The sequence below is a fragment of the Nannospalax galili genome, unplaced genomic scaffold (assembly GCF_000622305.1).
Source record: "Nannospalax galili isolate Female #2095 unplaced genomic scaffold, S.galili_v1.0 scaffold632, whole genome shotgun sequence".
Classification (NCBI taxonomy): Eukaryota; Metazoa; Chordata; class Mammalia; order Rodentia; family Spalacidae; genus Nannospalax; species Nannospalax galili.
Window position 1 is genome coordinate 478,621 of NW_008332816.1, and position 21,513 is coordinate 500,133.

The 21,513-nt window shown below is 52.0% G+C and overlaps 2 protein-coding genes and 1 pseudogene across 6 annotated transcripts in view; all 3 read left to right on the top strand.

The window, feature by feature from the left end:
• The window catches only part of LOC103729701, a 14,223-nt pseudogene extending 6,755 nt beyond the window's left edge, over window positions 1-7,468 (top strand).
• Myadm (myeloid associated differentiation marker) overlaps window positions 1-11,060 on the top strand; it is an 11,388-nt gene extending 328 nt beyond the window's left edge. Inside the window, exons 1-3 of one of the 4 annotated variants that reach the window (XM_008827727.3) lie at window positions 960-1,056; window positions 3,985-4,044; window positions 8,700-11,060. In XM_008827727.3, the coding sequence (XP_008825949.1) occupies window positions 8,702-9,652 (951 nt within the window). In that variant the 5' untranslated portion in view covers window positions 960-1,056; window positions 3,985-4,044; window positions 8,700-8,701 and the 3' untranslated portion in view covers window positions 9,653-11,060. Of the gene's footprint in view, window positions 1-959; window positions 1,057-3,736; window positions 4,045-8,699 lie in introns of those variants that run through there. The other 3 variants (XM_008827726.3, XM_029560926.1, XM_029560925.1) reach the window with 3 other exon arrangements.
• Window positions 11,061-14,520: 3,460 nt separating this feature from the next.
• Prkcg (protein kinase C gamma) overlaps window positions 14,521-21,513 on the top strand; it is a 30,820-nt gene continuing 23,827 nt past the window's right edge. The window contains exons 1-3 of one of the 2 annotated variants that reach the window (XM_008827728.2): window positions 14,521-14,981; window positions 15,317-15,348; window positions 16,333-16,415. In XM_008827728.2, the coding sequence (XP_008825950.1) occupies window positions 14,812-14,981; window positions 15,317-15,348; window positions 16,333-16,415 (285 nt within the window). In that variant the 5' untranslated portion in view covers window positions 14,521-14,811. Of the gene's footprint in view, window positions 14,982-15,316; window positions 15,349-15,468; window positions 15,562-16,332; window positions 16,416-21,513 lie in introns of those variants that run through there. The other variant, XM_017796803.2, reaches the window with a different exon arrangement.

Sequence of the window (21,513 nt, forward strand, 5' to 3'; positions counted from 1 at the left end):
CTGTAGCCTCTCCCTGTTTGGGGCCCCTCGGCACACCCGGATCCCCAGGATTCCTCCCGTCCTGCAGAACAGGGAATCCAGAGCCCCCGCCTCCGACCCCAGCCCCGTCCTCTCATTTTGTCTTGAAGCCAGGACTGCAGCCCCAAAATATCTCTCCCTTTCAGACCCAGGAGGCTCGGCTTGCAACCAACCACATCTGTTCTGAAAACCCGCTGGATTGCTCAGGAATCTGGGCCCCCTAAATTTCCAGGAATTTAGCTTCCGTCCATCACCCCTTAACCCCACTTGACTGTGTGTCTGGTCCTGCAGTCGTCACCCCTCGAATCCCAGTGTAATTGGAGACAGGGCCCATTTTTCTGGACGAAAAACCCTCAAACGGGAATCCAGCCCTTTGTCCTGGGGGAGGGGGAGGCTGTTAGTCCAGGATGCTAGCTCAGAACCTCTAAAATAAAGCTCAGGGCCTGGCCCCCTAAAACTTCCTTTTCAGGGAGACAAGACCCTAGCCCACAGACCTTGTTAAAAACCAGAGGTCTGGTCCCCCAATTATCCTTTATCTGGTCAGAGAGGGGTGGGGGTGGGGTCAGACAGACAAGGAGGATGGGGCAGAGGGAGGAAGAATTGAATGAGGGATAAGATTAGGTGTGGGGACTGCAGCTGGGGGGCTCCATCCTAAACAAACTGTAAACATGCGGATTTCTATAGCAACGGCCTTCTCGGGCCTACCCTGGAGATTTCTCTAGAGCTATGTCAAGGAAGGTAGCCCCCAGGAGCCCCTGCTCGTCCAGCTGTTGTGTGTTCCTGTTTTGTTTCCAAGGCAACGGTGACCTCAGTCCTCCATCCCCCCTCACTGACAGGAAGGGCGTGGCTATATTTTAGCCCCGCCCAGGGGGCGGGCCGGGGATAGCCCAGGCGTGGGGAAGTACCTTTGCGAGGCCCCAGGCTGGCCCAAGCCCCGCCCTCGGCCACGCCCACGCGCGCCAACTCCACCCAGCCCCTAGACCCTTCTGGTCTGCAGCTGTCGCCCTTGTTTCTGCAGCAGACGCCACTGGTGGAGAGGTGAGGTTGCAGGGGCCACGGAGGGAGGGGAGCAGTGGTCCAAGAGTCTTGGATCTAGAGTGAGAAGTGGACGGGAATTCAGATGTGTGGGTCCCTAGAAACACTCCAGGTGGGCCAGGACTCCTGAGCTCTAGAGAAGGCTGAGCATCTCAACTCATACAGGTCACACATGGGAAAGAGAAGAAACTAGAGAGTGGGCACGTGGGTCTGAGGGAGAAGGGCTGAGGTCTGGACCTGGGTCTGAAGGAGCAGGGCTGGGGTCTGCACCCCTGTGTCTGAGGAAGGAGGGCAGGGGCTACCTCTGGGTCTGAGGGAGGAGGGCTGGGTGTGGACTCCTGAGTCTGAGGGAGGAGGGCTGGGGTGTGGACTCCTGGATCTGAGGGAGGAGGGTTGGGACTGGACCTCTGGGTCTAAGGGAAGAGGCTTGGGGTTGAACTCCTGGGTTTGAGGGAGGAGAATTGGGGCCTGAACTCCTTTGATTCTGAAGGAGGAGGCCTAGGGTAGGGATCCCTGGATTGGGGGGGGGGCTAGAGCTGAACCTGTAGATCTGAGGGAGGAGGACTGGGGTTTGGATTCCTGGGTCTGAGGGAGCGGGCCTGGGATCCGAACTTAGATCGGTCTGAGGGCTGTATTCTGGGTTCAGTCAGAGGGAGGGGGACTAGGGCTCTGAATTTGGCCTGGGGGAGGAGAGACTGGGAGCTATTGGGTTGAGGGAGGGAGAGGTCCGAACTCTTGGGTCTGAGGACCTGGAGGAGGTGGAGTTTAAATCTGGGAGATGGGGGGGGCTACATGCTGGGTTGCACGTGGTACCCAGACATGCTCGGGGCGGGGGGGGGGCTTGGTGGGAGTATTGGGTCTGACCCTCCAGTCCAGAAACCAGACAATTGGAATCTGAGACCCTGCTTCTGGCGTCTGTGAGAGGTTAAGGCTGAGTCCTCAGCTCCTGGTGTGGGGCGTGGCCGGGGTTCGCTGCTCGCGAGACCGTGGAGTGATGGATGGCATCCAGAGTGTGTAGCTGGGGAGGGTGGCAGGGGTGCTGCGTGTGGCCGGCAGAATGGATGTCTGGGAGGAAGCCCAAGGGGCGTTTCCTCTCCCAGCTCGGGTCTGCGGCTGTGCATTCCTGAGCTCTGACCTCAGGCGGCGCTGGTGGCCCCCTGGGCGGGGACCGACCTCTTCTCTCCCAGGGTCTCCCTCTGCTTTCTGCCTGCCTTGCTAACACATCTTCCAAGTCTCCCTCTTTCCCCTTCTTGTATGTGGCGGGACAGTAGCACGCCTTCTATAACGCAGGGTGTGGGGTTCATGCTGGGACCTAGCTTAACCCGTCCCGGAAGGACTGCAGGAACTGGAGGTGTCTGCCTCCCTGGGGCACCTCTCGGGTGTAAGGAGAGGCTCTGCCCTGGCTGGGGGACCTACATTTAGGGAGGCGTGACTGCCAGACCCTAGACTGAATTCCAACTTTACTCCAGTTTCCCAGCCTGGAGTTGCCGTTGCCGTGCGGGGTGTGTGCAAACCTATTTAAGGAGTCGGGTGGGGGGGGGCGCTGTCCCTCCGTACTGCTTAGGGATTTGGCGAGTGGTTCAGGCTGGAACTGTCTGGCCTTGAACACACAGAGTCGCTTGCCTCTGCCTACCAAGTGCTGAATGAAAGGCATGACATCACACCGGGCGACCTCCCAATTTTTCTGAGACAGGATTTCTTTAAATTGACAGAGCTGGACTTAACTGTTGATCCTCCTGCCTCTACTAGGGTTCTGGGATTGTTACCTGCACATTGCCAGGCCGGACTCACTCCAATTCAGTCTTAGAAAGGCCCAGAACTTACGCTTAATTTTTTCCCCCTTACATTTATTTATTTTGTAGGGCAGTGGCGGGAGTTGTATAACAGAGCGTCTGAGGATGACTTGAGGGAGTCGGGACGGTTCTCACTGGGCTGGAGCTCACACTTTAAAAAAATATGTTTGGTTGGTTTTTTTTTTTTTTTTAAGACAGGATTTGCCTGTAGCTCTAGCTAGCCTGGAACTCACTATGTAGACCAGGCTGGACTCGATCTCACAGGATGCTGGCATTAAAGGAGTGTGCAACCATGCCCGGCTCCTAAAAGTACTTTCTCACATTTATTAATTTGTATGTGTGTGCACATGTATGTACCTATGCACCCACAGGCGTGCATGTGTTGACGCCTTTGGAGGTCAGAAGACAACTTGTAGGAGTCAGTTCTCGTCTTCCACTCTGTGGGTTTTGGGGGATCGAACTAGGATCCTCCGGCTTGGCAGCAAGCGCCTTTACCTCCTAAGCCATCTCACTGGCCCGGAACCCACACTTTTTCTTGTTTGTTTGTTCTGGTTTTTGTGTGTGTATAGAACCCACACTTCTTAAGAAACCAGAAATTGGAACTTGCTGCCGGCGCCTGGACCCTAGGATTCTCCTCCACACCTACACACACCTCTCCAGCCCGGATGTCTATCCAGAAGAGGGTTGGGAATCTCCCAGGCCCTCCCTGGGCGGGGGTCCGGGCGCCGCCTCCAGGTCCGCGCCACATTCCTGATGGCTGAGCTACTTGAAGCCCTTATAAGGCGCGGAGATGCTGGGCCAGGCTGGGCCGCCCCCGCAGCCACTGCCCTGGGAGCTCCAGCCGCCGGCTGCATGACTTCCCTAGACTGGGGCAAGGTTAAAATTACTCAGGTCCTTAGCTCCGCGCGCGGGGCGTGACCTTTGTCCAAATTTGTTTGCACCCCGCCCACACACGGGGGAGGGAGAGAAAGGAGAGGGCTGCACTTCCCTGGGGCCTCTGCCGGGGACGGGCTGCCCGGAGTGCCTACTGGGAGCTGCCTAGCGCCCTGGGGCCCCAGGGTCCCGAGGGGAGGACCGTCTGCGTGGTGCTCCTACGGCCCCTTTCCTCCCCCAGTGCCCTGACGACAACCTTTTCCAGGTGTGCGACCCTATCCGCCCTCCCTGCCGGCTCTTTCAACCTCTGGTCCTAAGACTGCAGGTGAGTGTGCTGGTGGCCTGCTTTTCTAGATGGGAGGGTGGAGCCGCTGGGATTTGGATTTGGATCTGTGGGTGGAGGGCTGGGGTGGACCCCTACGTTTAAGGGAAGAGGGTTGGGTCTTGAAGCCCTGAGTCTAAGGGAGGAGGGCCTGGGGTGCTGAATTACTGGTCTGAAGGAGGAGGGCTGGGATATGGATTCTTGTGTTTAAGGGAGGAGGGCTGGGGTACTGGGCTCCTGGGTCTAAGGGAGGAGGGTGGGGTACTGAACACATAAGTTTGAGGGAAGAGGGCCTGGGGCCTGCATCCCTGGGTCTGAGGGAGGAGGGGAACTGTGTAAGGATTCTTACACCCTGATTGAAGAGGGAGCACAAGATGACAGACCAAAGAAATGACTTCAGCCAAATCTACCTTGGTGAATCAATGAATTTATTGGGGTTACATGCAGGGGCACAGGTGACTCAAAGCAGCTGCATCACTGAAAATCCCACCCCAGCCTGCTGAATTCCTGGAGCTCCCTGAACATCAGGCAGCTGTATGAAAGACACCCCCCCCCTTCCCGGCAATGGTTTACTGCTTAGATAACCCTGGAGAGGGGGGCTTCGGCTTTGGGAGAGGGGTTGGGGAAAGAATCATGCACCTTATAACTTCCTTTAAAAATTATTTATTTTAAATTTTACTTATTTATTTTATCTTTTTGAGACAGGGTCACCCTGTAGCTCCAGCTGTCCTGGAACTCACTATGTAGACCAGGCTGGCCTTGAACTCACAGAGATATGCCTGCCTCTTCCTCCCAAGCCCTGGGATTAAAGGCGTGTGCCACCACGCCAGGCCCATATTTATTTTTATTTTATGTGTATCAGTGTATTATCTGCATGTATATAAATACCCCTGTGTCATGCATTGCCCACAGAGGTCAGAACAGGGTGTCAGATCCCCCAGAACTAAAGACAGTTGTTAGCTGCCATGTAGGTGCTGAGAACCAGACCTGAGTCCTCTGCAAGAACAGCCAGTGCTCTTAACCGTTGAGCCGTCTCTCCAGCCCCATTTTTTAAATGTGTATGTGTGTTTTACCTATATGCATGTAATGCCATGAAATGCCTGTGGAGGCCAGAAGAGGGCATCAGATCCCCTGGAACTGTAGTTACAGACGTTAGCTGCCATATGGGTGCTGAGAACCGAACCCTGGTCCTCTGCAAGAGCAGCCCAGTGCTCTTAACCACTGAACCATCTCTCCAGCCCCAAGTCTTAAAACTTTCTGGGTTTTTGAGACATGATCTCCCTAGCGCCCCCCACCCCCCAGCTGGGTAGACCAGGCTGGCCTTGTTCTCACAGAGGTCTGCCTGCCTCTGAGTGCTGGTACTAAAGGCACGGACCATCAGGCCTGGCTTAGGTCTTGTAACTTTCTGAATGAGCTTCCTGAGCCCTGTTAATTTCTGCTTTTTTTTTTTTTTTTTTTTTTTTGGTCTTTTTTTGAGACAAGGTCTCCCTGTACCCGCAACTGGCCTGGATTTGCTAATGGAGGCCAGGCTGGCCTCAAACTTACAGAGGTCTACCTGCCTCTGCCTCCTGAGTGCTGGGATTAAAGGCGTGCACCACCACACCTGGCTTCTGCTTTTCTTTTTTAAAAACATTTATCCTATGTCTGTATGCACACACTCATGCTCCACTTTGCATGTGTGGAGCTCAGAAGATAACTTGCCAAAGTCAGTTCTCCATCAGTGGGTCTCTGGGGATTGAACTCAGGTTGTCGGGCTTTGTGACAGCACCCTTACCCACTGAGCCGTCTTGTCTGCCTGTGTTTCCAAAGCTTTCTGAGTCTCTTCCATCCAGGAGGAGATATTTCAATATGTATGAATGTATATGTATTGCCTACATGTGTGTAAGTGGATCTGTGACATGCAGTACCCGAGGAGGTCAGAAGAGGGTGTTGAATCCCCTGGAACTGTTGGCCCCCATGTGGGTGTTGGGAATTGAACCTCGGTTCTCACTGCTAGAGCAGTGAGTGCTCTTAACTGTTGAGCCATCTCTCCAACCTGAGAATCAGGCATTTTGCAGCCTGAAGGATGGGCCTGGCATCAGGTCCCAGTTCTGAGTCTCTTTAGGATGAGAAGGGGGAACTTATAGAATTTGTAGATTGAAGGAGTTAGTCATCCCCCTCCTCCATCCTGAGTCAGACTCACGTGGCACACGAGAGAGGCTCGAGTCTGTCCAGAGGTCTGACCCAGCCTTATTGACCTTGAGTCCTAGAGATTCCCCTGGAATGGGCTGGGGCCCTGAGCGGTATTGGAGGGAGTTGAATTTCTCAGAACTTGAGGGACTTGTTGGCTTAGTCCCTGGGGCATGGTAGAGAGGGGGAAGGAAACTCAGCTCTCCTGATTTGTAAATCCTGCCATATGGTTGGGGGTAGGAGGATGGATGAAGCTTTTAGACCCTGTGCCAGAAGGGAGGGGAAAAGTGAGCCAGATGTTCTAGAGGGAGGTCTCTGAAAGGGATGAGGCCGGAGATCAGCAGCTCTGATTAAATGTGTTCAGCAGCTTTTAGGTAAAAGAAGGAAGCTTTTTTTTTTTTTTTTTCACAAGCTCTGAAACATGAGGAAGTTGGAATCCTAGAAGGGTAGAAGGTAGTAAGCCTGTGTCAACTTACTGAAAGAAGGAAGTATGTTTTTGCTGGGCCTGAGGTGTAAAGCCCTAGGTCACCATAGGGAGGAAGTCCGAGGCTAGCAGGATCTTAGACCACAATCTTTTTGCTTGTTTCTCTTTATTTTTTTAAAGAGAGGGTCTCACTGTGTAACCCTGGCTGGCCTCTTATCTCACAGTAATTCTGCCTCAACCTCTCAGAGGCTAGGATTACAGTCATGAGTCACCATACTCAGCTACCTGACAGTTTTTTGGGCTTTTTTTTTTTCCTTCCTGAAGGTCACATGTAGCCCATGCTGGCCTTAAACTCATTTCATAGCCAAGGATGACTTGAACTCCTGATTCTCCTGTTTCCATCTTCATGTGCTGGATCCCAGGTGTGCACTGCCTGGCTTATGCAGGGCTCGGAGTCAAATCCTGCACTTCATGCATGCTAAGCAAACACGCTCTGGAAACATGCTACCACTTGAGCTATGTACCCAGCCCAAGACTACAGTCTTTTTTTTCCCCCTAAAGAATGCCAGCACTTAATGAACTTCCCTCTGTGGCTTTAAGCCACCAGGACACAGGCACCCAAATACCCTTAACTTTCTCTCCAGCTCTTCTGCTCAGGAATTTGCCTTCATGACGCCAGGCTGCTTAGAGAGCTTTCCCTTCCCCGGAACAGTGGCCCGATTGCGCCACATCTTGTTTTGGGCAGCATTTACCCGTGTCTGTTCACTGTCCAGTGGCCACAATTTATCAAGGTTGACCGTTGTGCAGAAATTCTGGTTCCTCTTTGAGTGGTAATGCCTCATCAACCGTCCCACAGTAACCTGGATGATATAAGTTGATCCTGTGGTAATGGAGACCACCAGCAGCCCCCTGGCCTCCAGGGTGCTCCTGAGGCTTCCCCATGTTGTCATGGCCATGGCTCACATGGCCCCAGAGTTTCTGGGTCTCTCTTAGTCTGAATGGCATGGCCACAGCCAAAAGGAAAGAGAGGCCTCTGAAGTCTTAGAGGTAGTGAGTGCGGGGCGACCCTCTCGTATGCCCTCCCTTTTCGTAAGAAAACTGAATTCCTTTTGTATTTATTTTTACTTGATGTGTATGAGTGTTTTGCCTGCATGTATATAAGTGCACCACATGCCTGCAAACCCATAAAGTCTAGAAGATGGCATGGAATTCCCTGGAACTAGACTTGTTAGCTGCCATGTGGGTTTTAGGATCTGAACCCAGGTCCTCTGCAAGATTGGCCAATGCTTTTAACCTCGGAGCCATCTCTCCAGCCCCTACAGTTTTTTTTTTTTTTTTTTTTTTTTGGTCTTTTTGAGACAGGGTCTCCCTGTAGTCTCAGCTGACCTGAAGCTTGCTATGTAGACCAGGCTGGCCTTGAACTCACAGAGATCTACCTGCCTCTGCCTACAGAGTGCCGGGATTAAAGGCAAGCGCCACCATGCCCAGCTTTTTTTGTCGTTTTGAGATAGGATCTCCCTGTAGCCCCAGCTAGCCTGGAAGACCAGGCTGGCCTCTTATCTCACAGAGATCCTCCTGCCTCTGCCTCCCGAGTGCTGGGATTAAAGGCGTGCACCACCACGCCTGGCCCTTTTACATTGCTTTTATGTGCTTGTGGGGTGTGTGTGTGTATGTGTCTGGGCGTACATGTGCAGGTCAGAGGATGATTAGTTCTCTCCCTCTACCATGTGGGTCCTAGGGATCAAAGTCAGGGGCAGCAAGTGCCATTATCCACTGAGCCATCTTGCTGGCCTTCTGGTCTTCAGGTTGCTGAGTCCCTGGAGAAGGAAAGCAAGGACTGCTTTGGGTATCTGGCATGTATAGAGCTAGGATAAGTCTAGAACCTAAATGACTAGCTCATTCGTGTATGCTTAGAACTGTTCCTGTTTTAGACTGAAAGTTCCATATTTTAGGGAACACCCCCTTCAAGAGTTCAAAGTAATTTGTTACAGTAGAGGTAAGGGCTGGGTGCCTCGATGCCTCTGTCTGGGGCCTTATATAAACACTCTGCTGTTTTTTTTTCTAGCCATGCCGGTAACAGTGACCCGAACAACCATCACTACCACATCCACATCCTCCAATGTGGTAGGATCCCCTCGGGCACTGACCCAGCCCCTGGGCCTCCTCCGCCTGCTGCAGCTGTTATGCACCTGCGTGGCATTCTCGCTGGTGGCCAGTGTGGCCGCCTGGCAGGGGCCCATGGGCAACTGGTCCATGTTTACCTGGTGCTTCTGCTTCGCCGTAACCCTGGTCATCCTCATCGTGGAGCTAGCCGGGGTCCAGTCCCGGTTCCCTCTGTCCTGGCGTAACTTTCCCATCACCTACGCCTGCTACGCTGCCCTCTTCTGTCTGTCCTCCTCCATCATCTACCCAACCACCTATGTGCAGTTTATGTCTCACGGACGATCCCGGGACCACGCCATCGCCGCCACCACCTTCTCTAGCATCGCCTGTTTGGCTTATGCCACCGAAGTGGCCTGGACTCGGGCGAGGCCTGGTGAGATCACCGGCTACATGGCCACCGTCCCGGGACTGCTCAAGGTTTTTGAGACCTTCGTAGCCTGTATCATTTTTGCCTTCATCAGCAATCCAAACGTGTATCAGCGGGAGCCGGCTCTGGAGTGGTGTGTGGCTGTGTATGCCATCTGCTTCATCCTAGCCGCCGTGACCATCCTGATGAACCTGGGGGAGTGTACCAACCTGCTGCCCATCCCTTTCCCAACCTTCCTGTCAGGCCTGGCCTTCCTATCTGTCCTCTTCTATGCCAGTGCTCTTGTCCTCTGGCCCCTGTATCAGTTCAGTGAGAAGTATCACGGCCAGCCCCAGCGGTCAATGGATGTGGAATGCACTTACAAACACCCCCACAATGTGTGTGGCTGGGATCGCCGACTGGCCGTGGCCATCTTGACAGGTGTCAACCTGCTGGCCTATCTGTCAGATCTGGCACACTCTGCCCGGCTGGTGTTTGTCAAGGTCTAAGATTCACAAGGGGCTCCCGTCCCCAGCCCTCCTTCCCACATCTTCGTCTGAGTTTTTGGTACTGAGTCTTTTTCCTCCCCTTTTCCTCCTCTCTTCCTCTTTGTATCCTCTTCCTGATCTGCTGTTCTCTTTCCTCTTGCCGTTTCCTTTCCTCTTCCTGTTTTGTTTGCTTGTCCACATCCTGTTTTGCCTCTGAGCTGTGTCACGACCCAGTCTTTCCCTTTACCACTTTTTTTTTTAAATCCAACCTCACTGTTCCCAACTGCCTATTTGCTCACCACATCTTTCTAGTTCCCGGGGAGCCCTCAGAATCCTTGCTGTCTCCCAACCCCCAAAGGTGCTGGCCCCACACATCCCTCACTTCACAGTTCTTCAACGTGAGTCTCCCTAGGGGCCACATTGCCAAAGCATGCCCCCCTGCCCTGGCTGTGCCTTAGTCAGTATGTATGAGTGTGTGTGTTGAAGGGGCTTGAGGGGTGGGCAGTGTATGGTACACCTCCCTTTAAGTTTTAAAGAACAAACAACTCCAGGAGGTCAATAATTCTCAGTGGGCGGGAGGCTTTAAGCACAGACCCTGGGTCCCTGTGCCACTGCCTGGCTTATGCCCAAGATTGGCTCCAGAATTTTTGCCAGGCTTACAAAAATCTCACTGCCTAGAGGCTAGCCTAAATGAAGCAAGATATGGATGCAAAAAAGAAAAAGCCAGGCAGAAACCACATGGTCATGAAAACAACTCTGAAGTATTTCTGAGGGGCAGTGATGGTGTCCCTCCTGTCTCAGTGTTAAAAATAACATGGCCTGCTTTAATAGGTTTGAGAGAAAATGGCCTCTTGCCGGCCTTAAAGGCATTAGCATAAGTCTTTTTTTCTTCTTCCTGAGCATGAAGGTAAAAATGACTAAGAAGCCCTATTCTTTTTTTTTTTTTTCTTAAGTGGCTTTTGAGACACGCTCTCATGTAGCTCAGGTTAGCCTTGAATTTGTTATTGAGGCTGGCCTTGAATTCCTGAGCCTCCTGCCTCCACCTCCCAAATCCTGGGATTTACAAGCATTCCTGTACCACCAAATCCAGTTTGTGGTCGTGTTCAAGAGGAGAGTTTCTTAGGAATTTTTCTTTTCTGTCTTGGGTGGGTGGGGGATGGGAACTGCTGCTGTGGAATGGAATGGCTTGTGTGTCTGCTGCTCACACACACGTGTCTCCGTGCTAGTCGCTTCATGTTGTTACTTTCTGCTTCTCTGGGACTCACATGCATTACGTGATATATATAAATGTATAAATATATATTTTATTTTTTTTAATTCCCTGGAGCTTTGGGTTCCTGTAGCTCCTGCTGTCAGTCATAGAAGCCTCGTCCCTCCTCCCACACCCATAATGTTCTTTTTTTAAAATCTCAATATAAAGATAACAGGAGGATTTGTGCTTTCTTTATCACAGGGGGAGGGTTCTGGAAGAGGGGTGAGGTCTGTATTTCCTCAGTCTAATAACAGAAGGGGGCTGGGATTAAGACAACCATTGGCCTGATCAGAAAACAGATGTCTGAATTTTTTGTTTTTTTTTGAGACAGGGTCTCCCTGTAGCCACAGCTGGTCTGGAATGTGCTGTGTAGACCAGGCTGGCCTTGATCACACAGAGATCCACCTGCCTCTACCTCCTGAGTGCTGGAAATAAAGGTGTGTGCCACCACACCTGGCTTTTTTTTTTTTTGGAGACAGGATCTGTTATAGCCCGGGCTGGCTTCAAACTCACTACGTAGTTGAGGATGACCTTGAACTTCTGATCCTCCTGCCTCGACCTTCTGAATGCTGGGATCACAGGCATGCACCATTATACACCCAGTTTATGCAGTGCTGGGATTCAAACCAGGACTTGGTCCATACTAGGCAAACACTTTTCTAACTAAGCTATGTTCGCTGCCCCTTGGTCTTCTAACGTGCCCAGGGGCTAACAGGGCTCAGAGGTCAAAAACATTTGCTCTGAAATCATGAGAACCAGAGTTTGAATCTCAGCACCCATGGATCAAGCTGGGCTTCCTGGCAAAGACCTGTAACCCAAGGAGGTGGGGAGAGACAGGAGGATTGCTGGGACTTTCTGGCCTCCAGCCTACATCCAGATCTGATCTTGCCTTCCCTTGCTGAAGTCTGAGTAAAATTACAAATGCACACACAGACACACAGAGGAAACATCCTAGTTAGCCTTCTGTTGCTGTGATAAAACACTGACCAATGGGGCTGGAGAGATGGCTCAGTGGTTAAGAACACTGGTTGTTCTTGCAGAAGACCAGGTTCAAATCCCAGCATCCATATGGCAGCTAACAACTGTTCACAACTCCAGTCCCAGGGGATCCAACAGCCTCTTCTGACCTCCGTGGGCACTGCACGGCACGGGTGCACTTACCTACATGCAGGCAATACTCTAATATACATAAAAGTAATTAAAAAAGAAAAAACACTGACCAAAACCAACTTGGGGGAGGAAAGGATTATTTGACTTACAGGTTATAGTCCGTCATTGAGGGAGGCCAAGGCAGTAACTGACACAGAGACCATGAGGAAACACTACTTACTGGCTTGATCATCTACCTCATACAGCTCAGGCTTGCCTGCCCAGAGATAGCAGCACTCATGTATGTTGAACCCTCCTACATATTAGCCATCAAGAACATGCCTCACAGAGTTGCCCACAGGCCAGTCTATGAAGAAAATTTCCTCAAAGTTTCCTCTTCCCAGATGACTCTACCAAGTTTACAAAAACTAATCACGACACACACACACACACAAATTCCAGAATCATGCAACCCCCGTTTTTTGCCTCTGCAACCAGTTGAGAGCAACTTGGAAAACCTTTCAGAATTTGGAAGCACATGGGAAAGGGCCAGCTAGGACACACTACTTTGGGGGAGCGAAGAAAAGCCTTGTTTTTGCAGGTATACCTGTATCTGAGCTACCCCAATCCCTCTTAGGAGGGCATCATGCCCACTCCTTCCTCATCCCCTATGCAGGAAAGCCCCCTGGAAGGCACCAGAAAGAAGAGCTATAGGCCGGGGGTATGGCTCAGTTGGTAGAGTGCTTGCTTACTGCGCAGGAAGCCCCTGGGTTCAGTCCCCAGTACCGCATAACTTGGGCGTGGTGGTGCATGCCTATTATCCCAGCACTTGGAAGGTGGAGGCTGGAAGATCAGGAGTTCAAGGTCATCGTCCCCTACGCAGCGAGTTTAAGGCTAGCCTGAATTACATGCGACCCAGTTTTAAAAACAAAAAATCAGCTGTGGCATCCTGGAGGTGGCTGGCAGGCCTGGGTAGTCCTTTCTGGAAGAGGAGCGCTCTCGGATTCCCCACCGTCCTCTTCGGCTTCCGGAATCCTCCCCACCGCTGAAAAACCCCAGAGAGGGCGTGGTGCTTCCAGACAGCGCGTCAACGCCGAGCCTGGCCCTCCGTGCCTTGCGCGCCAGGAGGAGGCGTTCTCGGCTACGTCCCAAGAATAGCCGACCTGCCGGCCTACAAGTCCCAGAGCGCACTGCGCCCCGCAGCCCCTGGTGGGCCCTGGATTGAGCTAGAAGAGGCTTCCTCGCAGTCTGGACCCAGAAGTGTGCCTGGATTGGGAGAAAGGCGCCCGGCAGAGCGTGACCAGACAGAGAAGGGGACACGGCGAAGGAAACCCTAGGGGTGCAGAGAAATTCCCAGGAAGACTGTCAGGAGAGCCCTTCGGGTGGAGACTCAGGGAGACCCAGAGGGGGAGAGCCTCCCCGGGGATTGAGCGTGCCAGGGAGACACCCGCCCCCCTCAATCCCAGAGATGATACAGAGTTCCTCAAAGTTGGAGTGTCACATGTAGACAGGGAGGGGGGCAGAAGGGGTGGAGAGACCCCAGAGATGGAGAGTCACAGGAAGACACAGGGGGGAGAGAGCCTCCGAGACGGCCAGAGAGAGACATAAAGAGGGGAGAGACCCTCACAAATTACGGATCCCAGGATGGGGGAAAGACTCATCAGAGATAGAGTCCTAGCGAGTCAACGAAGGAGGGAGAGACCCCAGAGACGGAGAGACATGAAGGGGGGGAGAGACCCTCACAAATTAAGAATCCCAGAAGACACGGAGGAGGGAGGGAGAGACCCTCAGTCATGGAGAATCCCAGGGAGACACGGTAGGGGGAAGGAACCCCCAGAGATAGAGTCCTAGGGAGTCAGGAAGGGGGGAGAGACCCCCCCCCGAGACAGGGGGATTGACAGGACCAAAAGGAAAAGCCCTAGAGCGAGTCAGAAAGGGACAGAAGAGAGGACCGAGGCTTTCTCAGAAGAGCGCAGGACAGGCAAATATTTAGAGAGAGCACCCTCTAGCGACAGGTGGGAACAGGAGGAGGACAGAGGCAGAGAGTGACCAGCTGGGAGGAACGCTGGACCTCACACAGTTTGAAACCGGCAACAAAGGGATTAGCGGAGTAGAAAAGGACACACCCAGAGGGAGACAGCAGTAAATCCAAAGGCCCAGAGCAGTAAGGAGCCGGCAGCATCTCCAACGGAGGATGAGACACCGGCCTATCAGTCCATCACTAGATGCTCAGCACTGAGCAGAAAGTTTCTTTATTACAAGAATAATAAGACCAGAGATACACAGACCAAGGATCTGAACACGACCCACCCACGCACCTGAGTCGGGAGGGGGTGTTGAGGGGCAGGATGACAGACTGGAGTGTTTGGCGGGGAGGAAGGAGGAGACAAGGCTCAGGGGACGTCCGCTCCTTGCAACCAACCTCCGGAATGGGTGTGTGCACGCGGAGAGGAGGGAGGGGCATCTGTCCTGTGTTCTCGGGGAGGGGAGGGGGGGAGGCCTTTAAGCCTAAACCCCGCCCCTTCGGTCGTCATAGCAACGCCTCCCCCCACCCCCCAGCTCCTACATTTCAGCAGGTGCCGGGAGCCCGAGCTCCCGCCGCCGCCGCCCTTGCCTCCGGCTCCTCGGTGCCCCAGCCTTCTGCTCTGCCCCCACCCGCCCGCTATCCCTTCGGTGGAGCCGGCTTCGGGGTGCCGCTCCCGGCCCCGCTCTGCGCACCTTTAGGTGCCTCGCCCCTGTCCTTCCCACCCCGGAGTCTGCCGAGTCGACCCTCTCCCGTCCACCTGTTTCCTCCGGAAAAAGGCAGGATCGTGGTGGTCCCTGCTGCGTTCCTGGGGCCATGGCGGGACTGGGCCCCGGCGGAGGCGACTCAGAGGGGGGACCCCGACCCCTGTTTTGCAGAAAGGGGGCGCTGAGGCAGAAGGTGGTTCACGAGGTCAAGAGCCACAAGTTCACCGCTCGCTTCTTCAAGCAACCAACCTTCTGCAGTCACTGTACCGACTTTATCTGGTGAGGGATATCCGGGTGTGCTGGAGAGGAGGGGATGGGGTACCGTCATGTCACACTGGCCCCCAAGCGATGATCAGAGAGGGGTGGCTCTAGGATGGTGGGAGTCTGGAAGTCTGGACTCCTGGGTCGGAGGGAGGAGGGGCTGGGGGCGTCTGGACTCCGGGGTCGGAGGGAGGAAAGGCTGGGGCTGGAATTTCTGGGTTCTAGAAGAAGGCACTTGGGACTCAGACACTCGGGTGAGGGTGAGAAGCCACAGACCACCTGTGTCTTGCAAAGGTGGAAGGGCCCAGGTTACCCCTCTTGGCACACTGACTTTAGGTCCTTAACTCCCCTAGGGGTATTGGAAAACAGGGCCTGCAATGTCAAGGTAAGAGCTCAGATCTGGACTCCCGGGACCCCCCGAGGGTGGAGGCTGGGGCCTCACAGCTGCTGACACACGTGTTCTCTGGTCTCCAGAGAGGCGCGGGGGAGCCCTGGGCGGGGGGGTGTGGCAGAGACACAGCCTGTGGTGGGGAGGAAGCTCTGATGGCTGGGCCACCGCGGAGGTGGTGCTGGGGGCCCCTCCCTCGGCCGGCTCCAGGTGGGGACAGATATTTGGAGAATCTGTTTCCATGGGAACAGGGAGATTTGGAAAAGGGGAGCTGAATGGGGGGAAGGGGCTCAGAGATGCAAAGTCAGAGCCCCCCCCCAGACTGCTGTTGCTATGACAACACCATCCATCCAAAAGCAGGGGCAGGCCGGGTGGGGTCACTAATGGGCGAGTGGGGGCCGGGAGAGGGGGACGATTCCTAAAGCACCAGCTGGCACTCAGGCTGAGAACAGAGTGACTCAGGGTGGGGGGCGGGCCGGAGCAGCGCCCCCAGACTCACTTCTGCCCAAGTTGCTGTTCTGTGTTGTGTCTGAGGATATTTCTGTTATTTCTCTTCAAAACCTATGTCACTCTGTCCTTGTTTTATCTCTGTGGGCCTGGGTCTGCTTTCCATGATTCCTTGGGGGGGGAGAGAGAGAGAGAGAGAGAGAGAGAGAGAGAGAGAGAGAGAGAGAGAAGAGAGAGAGGATCGACTGTCACTTTGTGATCTTCTTTCTTAAGTCTATTCCTTGGCCTTCTGTATTTCTCTCTCTCCCTCTCTCTCTCTCTTTCTCTCTCTCTGCTCTATCTCTCTCTTCATCTAGTTCTCTCCTCAGATTTGCTTTCTGTTGGGTTGGACTCTGTGGGGAACCCCTCCCCTCTGAAACGTCTATCTCCGATTTTGGATTTTGTGTCTGTCTGTGTCTCTCCCTTCTCTATCTCCCTTGTCTCCATCTCCTCTGTCTCTCCCTGCGCCCGTGTCTCTGCGACTCTCACCTTCAGTCTGCAGCTTTGTCGTTCATCGCCGATGCCACGAATTCGTGACCTTCGAGTGTCCAGGCGCTGGAAAGGGCCCCCAGACGGACGTGAGTGCCCGGACACCTGGTTCTTCCTCCTCAGGCCGCACCCCACCCTCACCCCCTCGGCGTCCGTCCCAATTTCTCTTGCTATTTTTACGGCTAGGAGGGGAGGGGGGCTGGGGAGATAGGGGGAGCTAGTTTGGCCCAGATTCCTTGCCCTTGGCCTGGAAAAGGGGAATGGGAAGGGGGCCTGGGAGAGGCTGGGGACACAGGTGAGGACAGAGAGGAGGCAGGGGTTGAAGGGACCAAAGATCAGCACTGGAGAGGTGAGGCTACCATCCAGGGAAAAGAAATTTAAGAAAATCGGAACCTGAGGGATGCAGAGAGATATCATTGCAGGGCACTGAATTGTGAAATAAGATTTCAGAAACTGGTCAGAGATGCAGGAAATGTTGGACGCTGTGATACTCGCCTATAATCCCAGCGCTTAGGACGTGGAAGCAGGAGCATCTGGAGTTGAAGGCTAGCCTGAGCTACGGGGGGGGAGAGAGAGAGAGAGAGAGAGAGAGAGAGAGAGAGAGAGAGAGAGGAGACTGATACAGAAGCAGAGAGAGAAATTGAATGGAATGGAGCGACTGGGCATGACGGAGGGAAAGAGAGGTGTCTAGGAAGCACAGAGTGCAGATACCTGGGAGACAGGCTGAAACAGGAAGAGGTGCAGATGAAAGATGCTTAGGAGATGTTTAGGTGACTCAGAGAGATGCTATAGTGCACATGCCCTGCGCAATCCCACATATGCACACACACATATGCACACACTTAGATCCCTAGCTGCCTTGCATCTTTCTTTTCTGCACCAGCAGGGCCTGACAAGCTCAGTCAACTCAGGAGGCCCACCCCTGTCCCCTCCTTCACTTTTTAAAAATCAAGCCTCAGATTCCTCCCCTGAAAAATGGACTGGGACCTAGCAGTGACACAAGTGAGGCAACTGTTTTCCACAGGGACCCCCAGCCACACACTCAGCTAGCGTGAAATAGAACGGCTTCGAGAAACAGAAATCTACATTGCATTTTGCTCAAATCGATTTAAATCTGAACAGCCACAATAAGCTAGTGGCTATCAAATGGGTTAACACAAATCTAGACATCTCCAGGCTTATGTTACCAGTCCAACAAAGTCAGGTTGGTTGTTTCTTCCCAGAGTCTGACATAAGACAACAGATATGCTTTATGGAGAAAAAGAGGAGATAGCATCCAGAGGGCTGAGGCAGGAGGATGGTGAGTTTGAAGCCAGCCTGGGCTACATAGTGAGACTCTGTCTCAATGAAAAGGCATTAGTCTACAGAGGCCCATGAGGCATCTGCCAGCTTGTCAGGTGAAGAAAGCAGAAATTTATGTAGAGGCTGTGACTTTGAAGAGCAGGTGTTGAGTACCACTGTCTACCTGCTTGCCTTTGCCACCAATACCAGCTCTGTTTTATGAGATACTGATTGCTTGGATATTGTCAGGTATCTTGTACACAGTGTAGGACTGAATCTAGACAACTGCTCATATGGTCAGGTTAGGTGGGGTTTTGTTGTTGTTTGTTTTGTTTTGTTTTTCTGTTCCCATGTGATCAGAGACCCTGGACCAGAGTACCTGGGTCTGAATCCTAGTTCCTCTGTGTATAAGGAATTTATCTCTTGCAGTTTTTGTTTTTCTCTTCCTTTTTTATTTTTATTGGTTTTTGTAATGTTTTCATTACATTTTGTGTGTGTGTGTGTGTGTGTGTGTGTGTGTGTCTATGCACATGGGGGGCATGCATGTGCCATGGCACACTTGTGAAGGTCAGAGAACAGCTTGCAGGATTTAGTTCTCTCTTTCCATCATATGCATCTCGGATCAAGCTTAGGCTGTTAGGCTTGGAAGCAAGCAACTTTACCCATAGAACCATCTCACTGGCCTGTTTTGTTTTTAAGATTTTATTTTATATGTATGAGTGTTTTGCCTGCATGTATATCAGTATACCATGTGAGTGCCTGGTGCCCATGGAGGCCAGAAGAGGGAGTCAGATTCCCTGGACCTGAAGTTAAGGATACTTGTTAGCAACCACGTGAGTGCTGAGAACTGAACCCAGGTCCTCTGCAAGAGTAGCCAGTGCTCTTTACCTGTGCTGACCCATCTCTCAAGCCACAGTTTTTGTTCTTTTGAGACAGGGTCTCCCTGTACAGCTCAAGCTGGGCTCCAACTCCCTATCTTCCTGATAACTCAGCCTCCCAAATGCAGAGATGACATGTGTGTACCACCACACTGGTTTAATTATCCACTGTATCTCTTCAGTTCTTCAGTATAAAAAGGGGGTGAGGCTCATGACCAATTATGGAGTTATTTCAAAGTGAGTCAAGCACCTGGGATGGTATCTGAGACACAGTAAGAACCAAAATATTGGGCCAGCAAGATGGCTCAGCAGGGTAAAGGCACTTGCCCCCAAGCCAGGTGACCTAAATTCGATCCCCAGGACCCACATGGTGGAGTGAGAGAATGGACTCTCACAAGCTGTCCTCTGACCTCCATATGCAAGTGCATGCACACACATACACACACACAATAAATGCAATTTGAATGTTTACTTTTTAAAATTGTATTTTTGTGAATTTCATACAATATATTTTGATCATATTTAGGTCCCCCCCATCTGTACCCCCTTATTTTTCCGTGTCCCATTTCATGTGCTCTATTATATACAAATGTATTAAGCCTTGCAGAGTCAAATTTGTGCCTCCAAATGCCCTTCATTGTGGGTCCATCCATGGAGTCTGGTCAATCTACCAAGAGACCCTTAAACAAGACTGCCTCTATCCCTCCCAGCAGCCATTGGTTGCCAATCGTTTCTCAGGTAGTGTTGGGGTTTCTTACCTGTGTCTGTGCTGGGGTTTTGTCTGACTTGAGCATCTGTGGGGTTTGTGCATGCTGTCACCATTGTTGTGAGTTCATGTGAGTAACTTCCCAGCTGTCTGGAAAACTGTTTCCTGGTGGTTGTTCACCTCCTCTGGCTCTTCCAGGCCTTCTGCCCCTTTCTTCCACGATGCATTTAAAGTTTGTAAAATAACTGAAATATTACTTCTTGTGACCATGGCTAAAAGTATTATGAGGAGGGAGGAAGCAGCAAAAGGGGGGACGCTTTCCTTTTCTCTCTTTTTTGTTCTGTATTAACACTTTTGATCTTGTAAGTATTATGCACAGGACTTAAGAGGTGGTAAGGACCTGGGGCATGAGTCTGCTTAGTTCTCAGGAGACCCCTTTAGGTCCCCTTTCACAGAGCAGAAACCTGAGGCCCACAAAGAGGTGACTGTGAGGAGGCCCAGGCTAGGTCAGATTTGGGCCTGGAGCCAGGAGTGGTGGCACATACCTATAATCTCAGCACTCCAGGGAAGGAGGAAGGAGAGTTTCAAGTCTGAGGCCAGCTTGGGCCTCACTGTCTCAAAATGAGACTGTCTCAGAACAAAAACAAAAACAATTTGGGCCTGGCTCTCTCTTTTTTAAAGACAGGGTCTTAATATGTAGCCCAGGCTGGCCTCAGACTCAGGACCCTCTTGCCCCTGGGTGCTGGGATTGTGATTAGATGCGTGTGCCACCATGGCCAGTTGCCTTTCTTTTTTAACTTGTGCCGGGAATTGAACACAGGACATACTAGGCAAGCATTCTACCACTGAACCAGCCTTTCTCCTTTAAAAAAAAAAATTAACTTTATTTATCATGATGTGTGTGAGTGCAGTAGTACACATGCTATGCACACAAATGGAGATCAGAGCGCAACTTTCCAGACTTTGTTCTCTCTACCATGGGTTCCATGGGTTGAACTTGGGTCATCAGGCCTAAGCAGCAGCAAGCATCCTTACTGACTGAGCCATCTTGCTGGCCATTTTTATACTTGTTTATATATATATAATTTTTTATTATTTTATGTGTATGAGTGTATTGCCTGCATGTATGTAAGTGCACCGGTGTCATGCAATGCCCATGATGTCAGAAGAGAGCATCAGATTTCCCTAGAACTGGAGTTACAGATGGTTGTTAGCCATCACGTGGGTGCTGGGAATTGAACCTGGGTCCTCTGTAAGAGCAGCCAGTGCTCTTAACCGCTGGGCCGTCTCTCCAGCCCATTCTTGTTGTTTTGGGACAAGTTTTACACTATAGCCCAGGCTGGACTCTCAGCCTTCGAAGTACTGAGATTACAGGTCTATATGATCATGTTGGACCACTCTTGTTTATTTGTTTGTTCGTTTATTTATTTACAGACAGAGTCTCACACTAGTCCAGGCTGGACTTCAATTTTCTGGCAATCCTCTCCTCTCAGTCTTCTGAGTACTGGATTACAGTCAGACCCACAGCTCCTTTCCATAGATTGCTTGAGTGTCAGGCTCCCCGCTGATGGTCAGGGGACGACCTCTCTTCCAGGAGAAAGTTGTCTCCCACCCCTCACCCCCTCAGCTGGGGACTGAACCCAGGGCCTAGTACCTACTGGGCAAGCACAGTATACCTGGGTGATAAACTCAGAACACTGAGTGAGGTCATGGTTAGCATTGTATTCCCCCCATATATATACACTTAAAATAGAAACCTCACTAAACTCACTAAACTAAAGCCCTAGAATATTGTAAATTTCCTCCCTTTATGATAACTTTCTCAATGCTTTCCTGGGAAAAGGCAAATGTGATGGGCCGGAGCGATGGCTCAGCATTAAAGAGTCCTTGCTGCCCTTGCAGAGGACTCCTATCGGACAGCTCACCACCACCTGAAACAGTTCTAGGTGCTTCCTCCAGTACCAGGCACGCACATGATGCACATACATACATGCAGACACTCACAGATATACACAAAATAAATATTAAAAGAAAAATATGAGGCGAGGGAGTAGCTCAATTGGTAGACTGTTTGCCTGGCATGCAGAGGCCCTGGGTTCCATCCCAGCACCGCATAACACTGGCCATGGTGGGGCACGCCTGTACCCCAGCACTTGAGTGGTAGACGCAGGAGGATCAGGAGTCCAAAGTCACCTTCAGCTATACAGGAGTTTGAGGCTAGGATGTAAAATGAAAGAAAAGAAGGGAGGAAAAGAGGAAGGGAAAAAGGAAAGGAAGGAGGGGGGGAAGGGAAGGAGAGAAGGGAGGGAAAGAGACAAATAT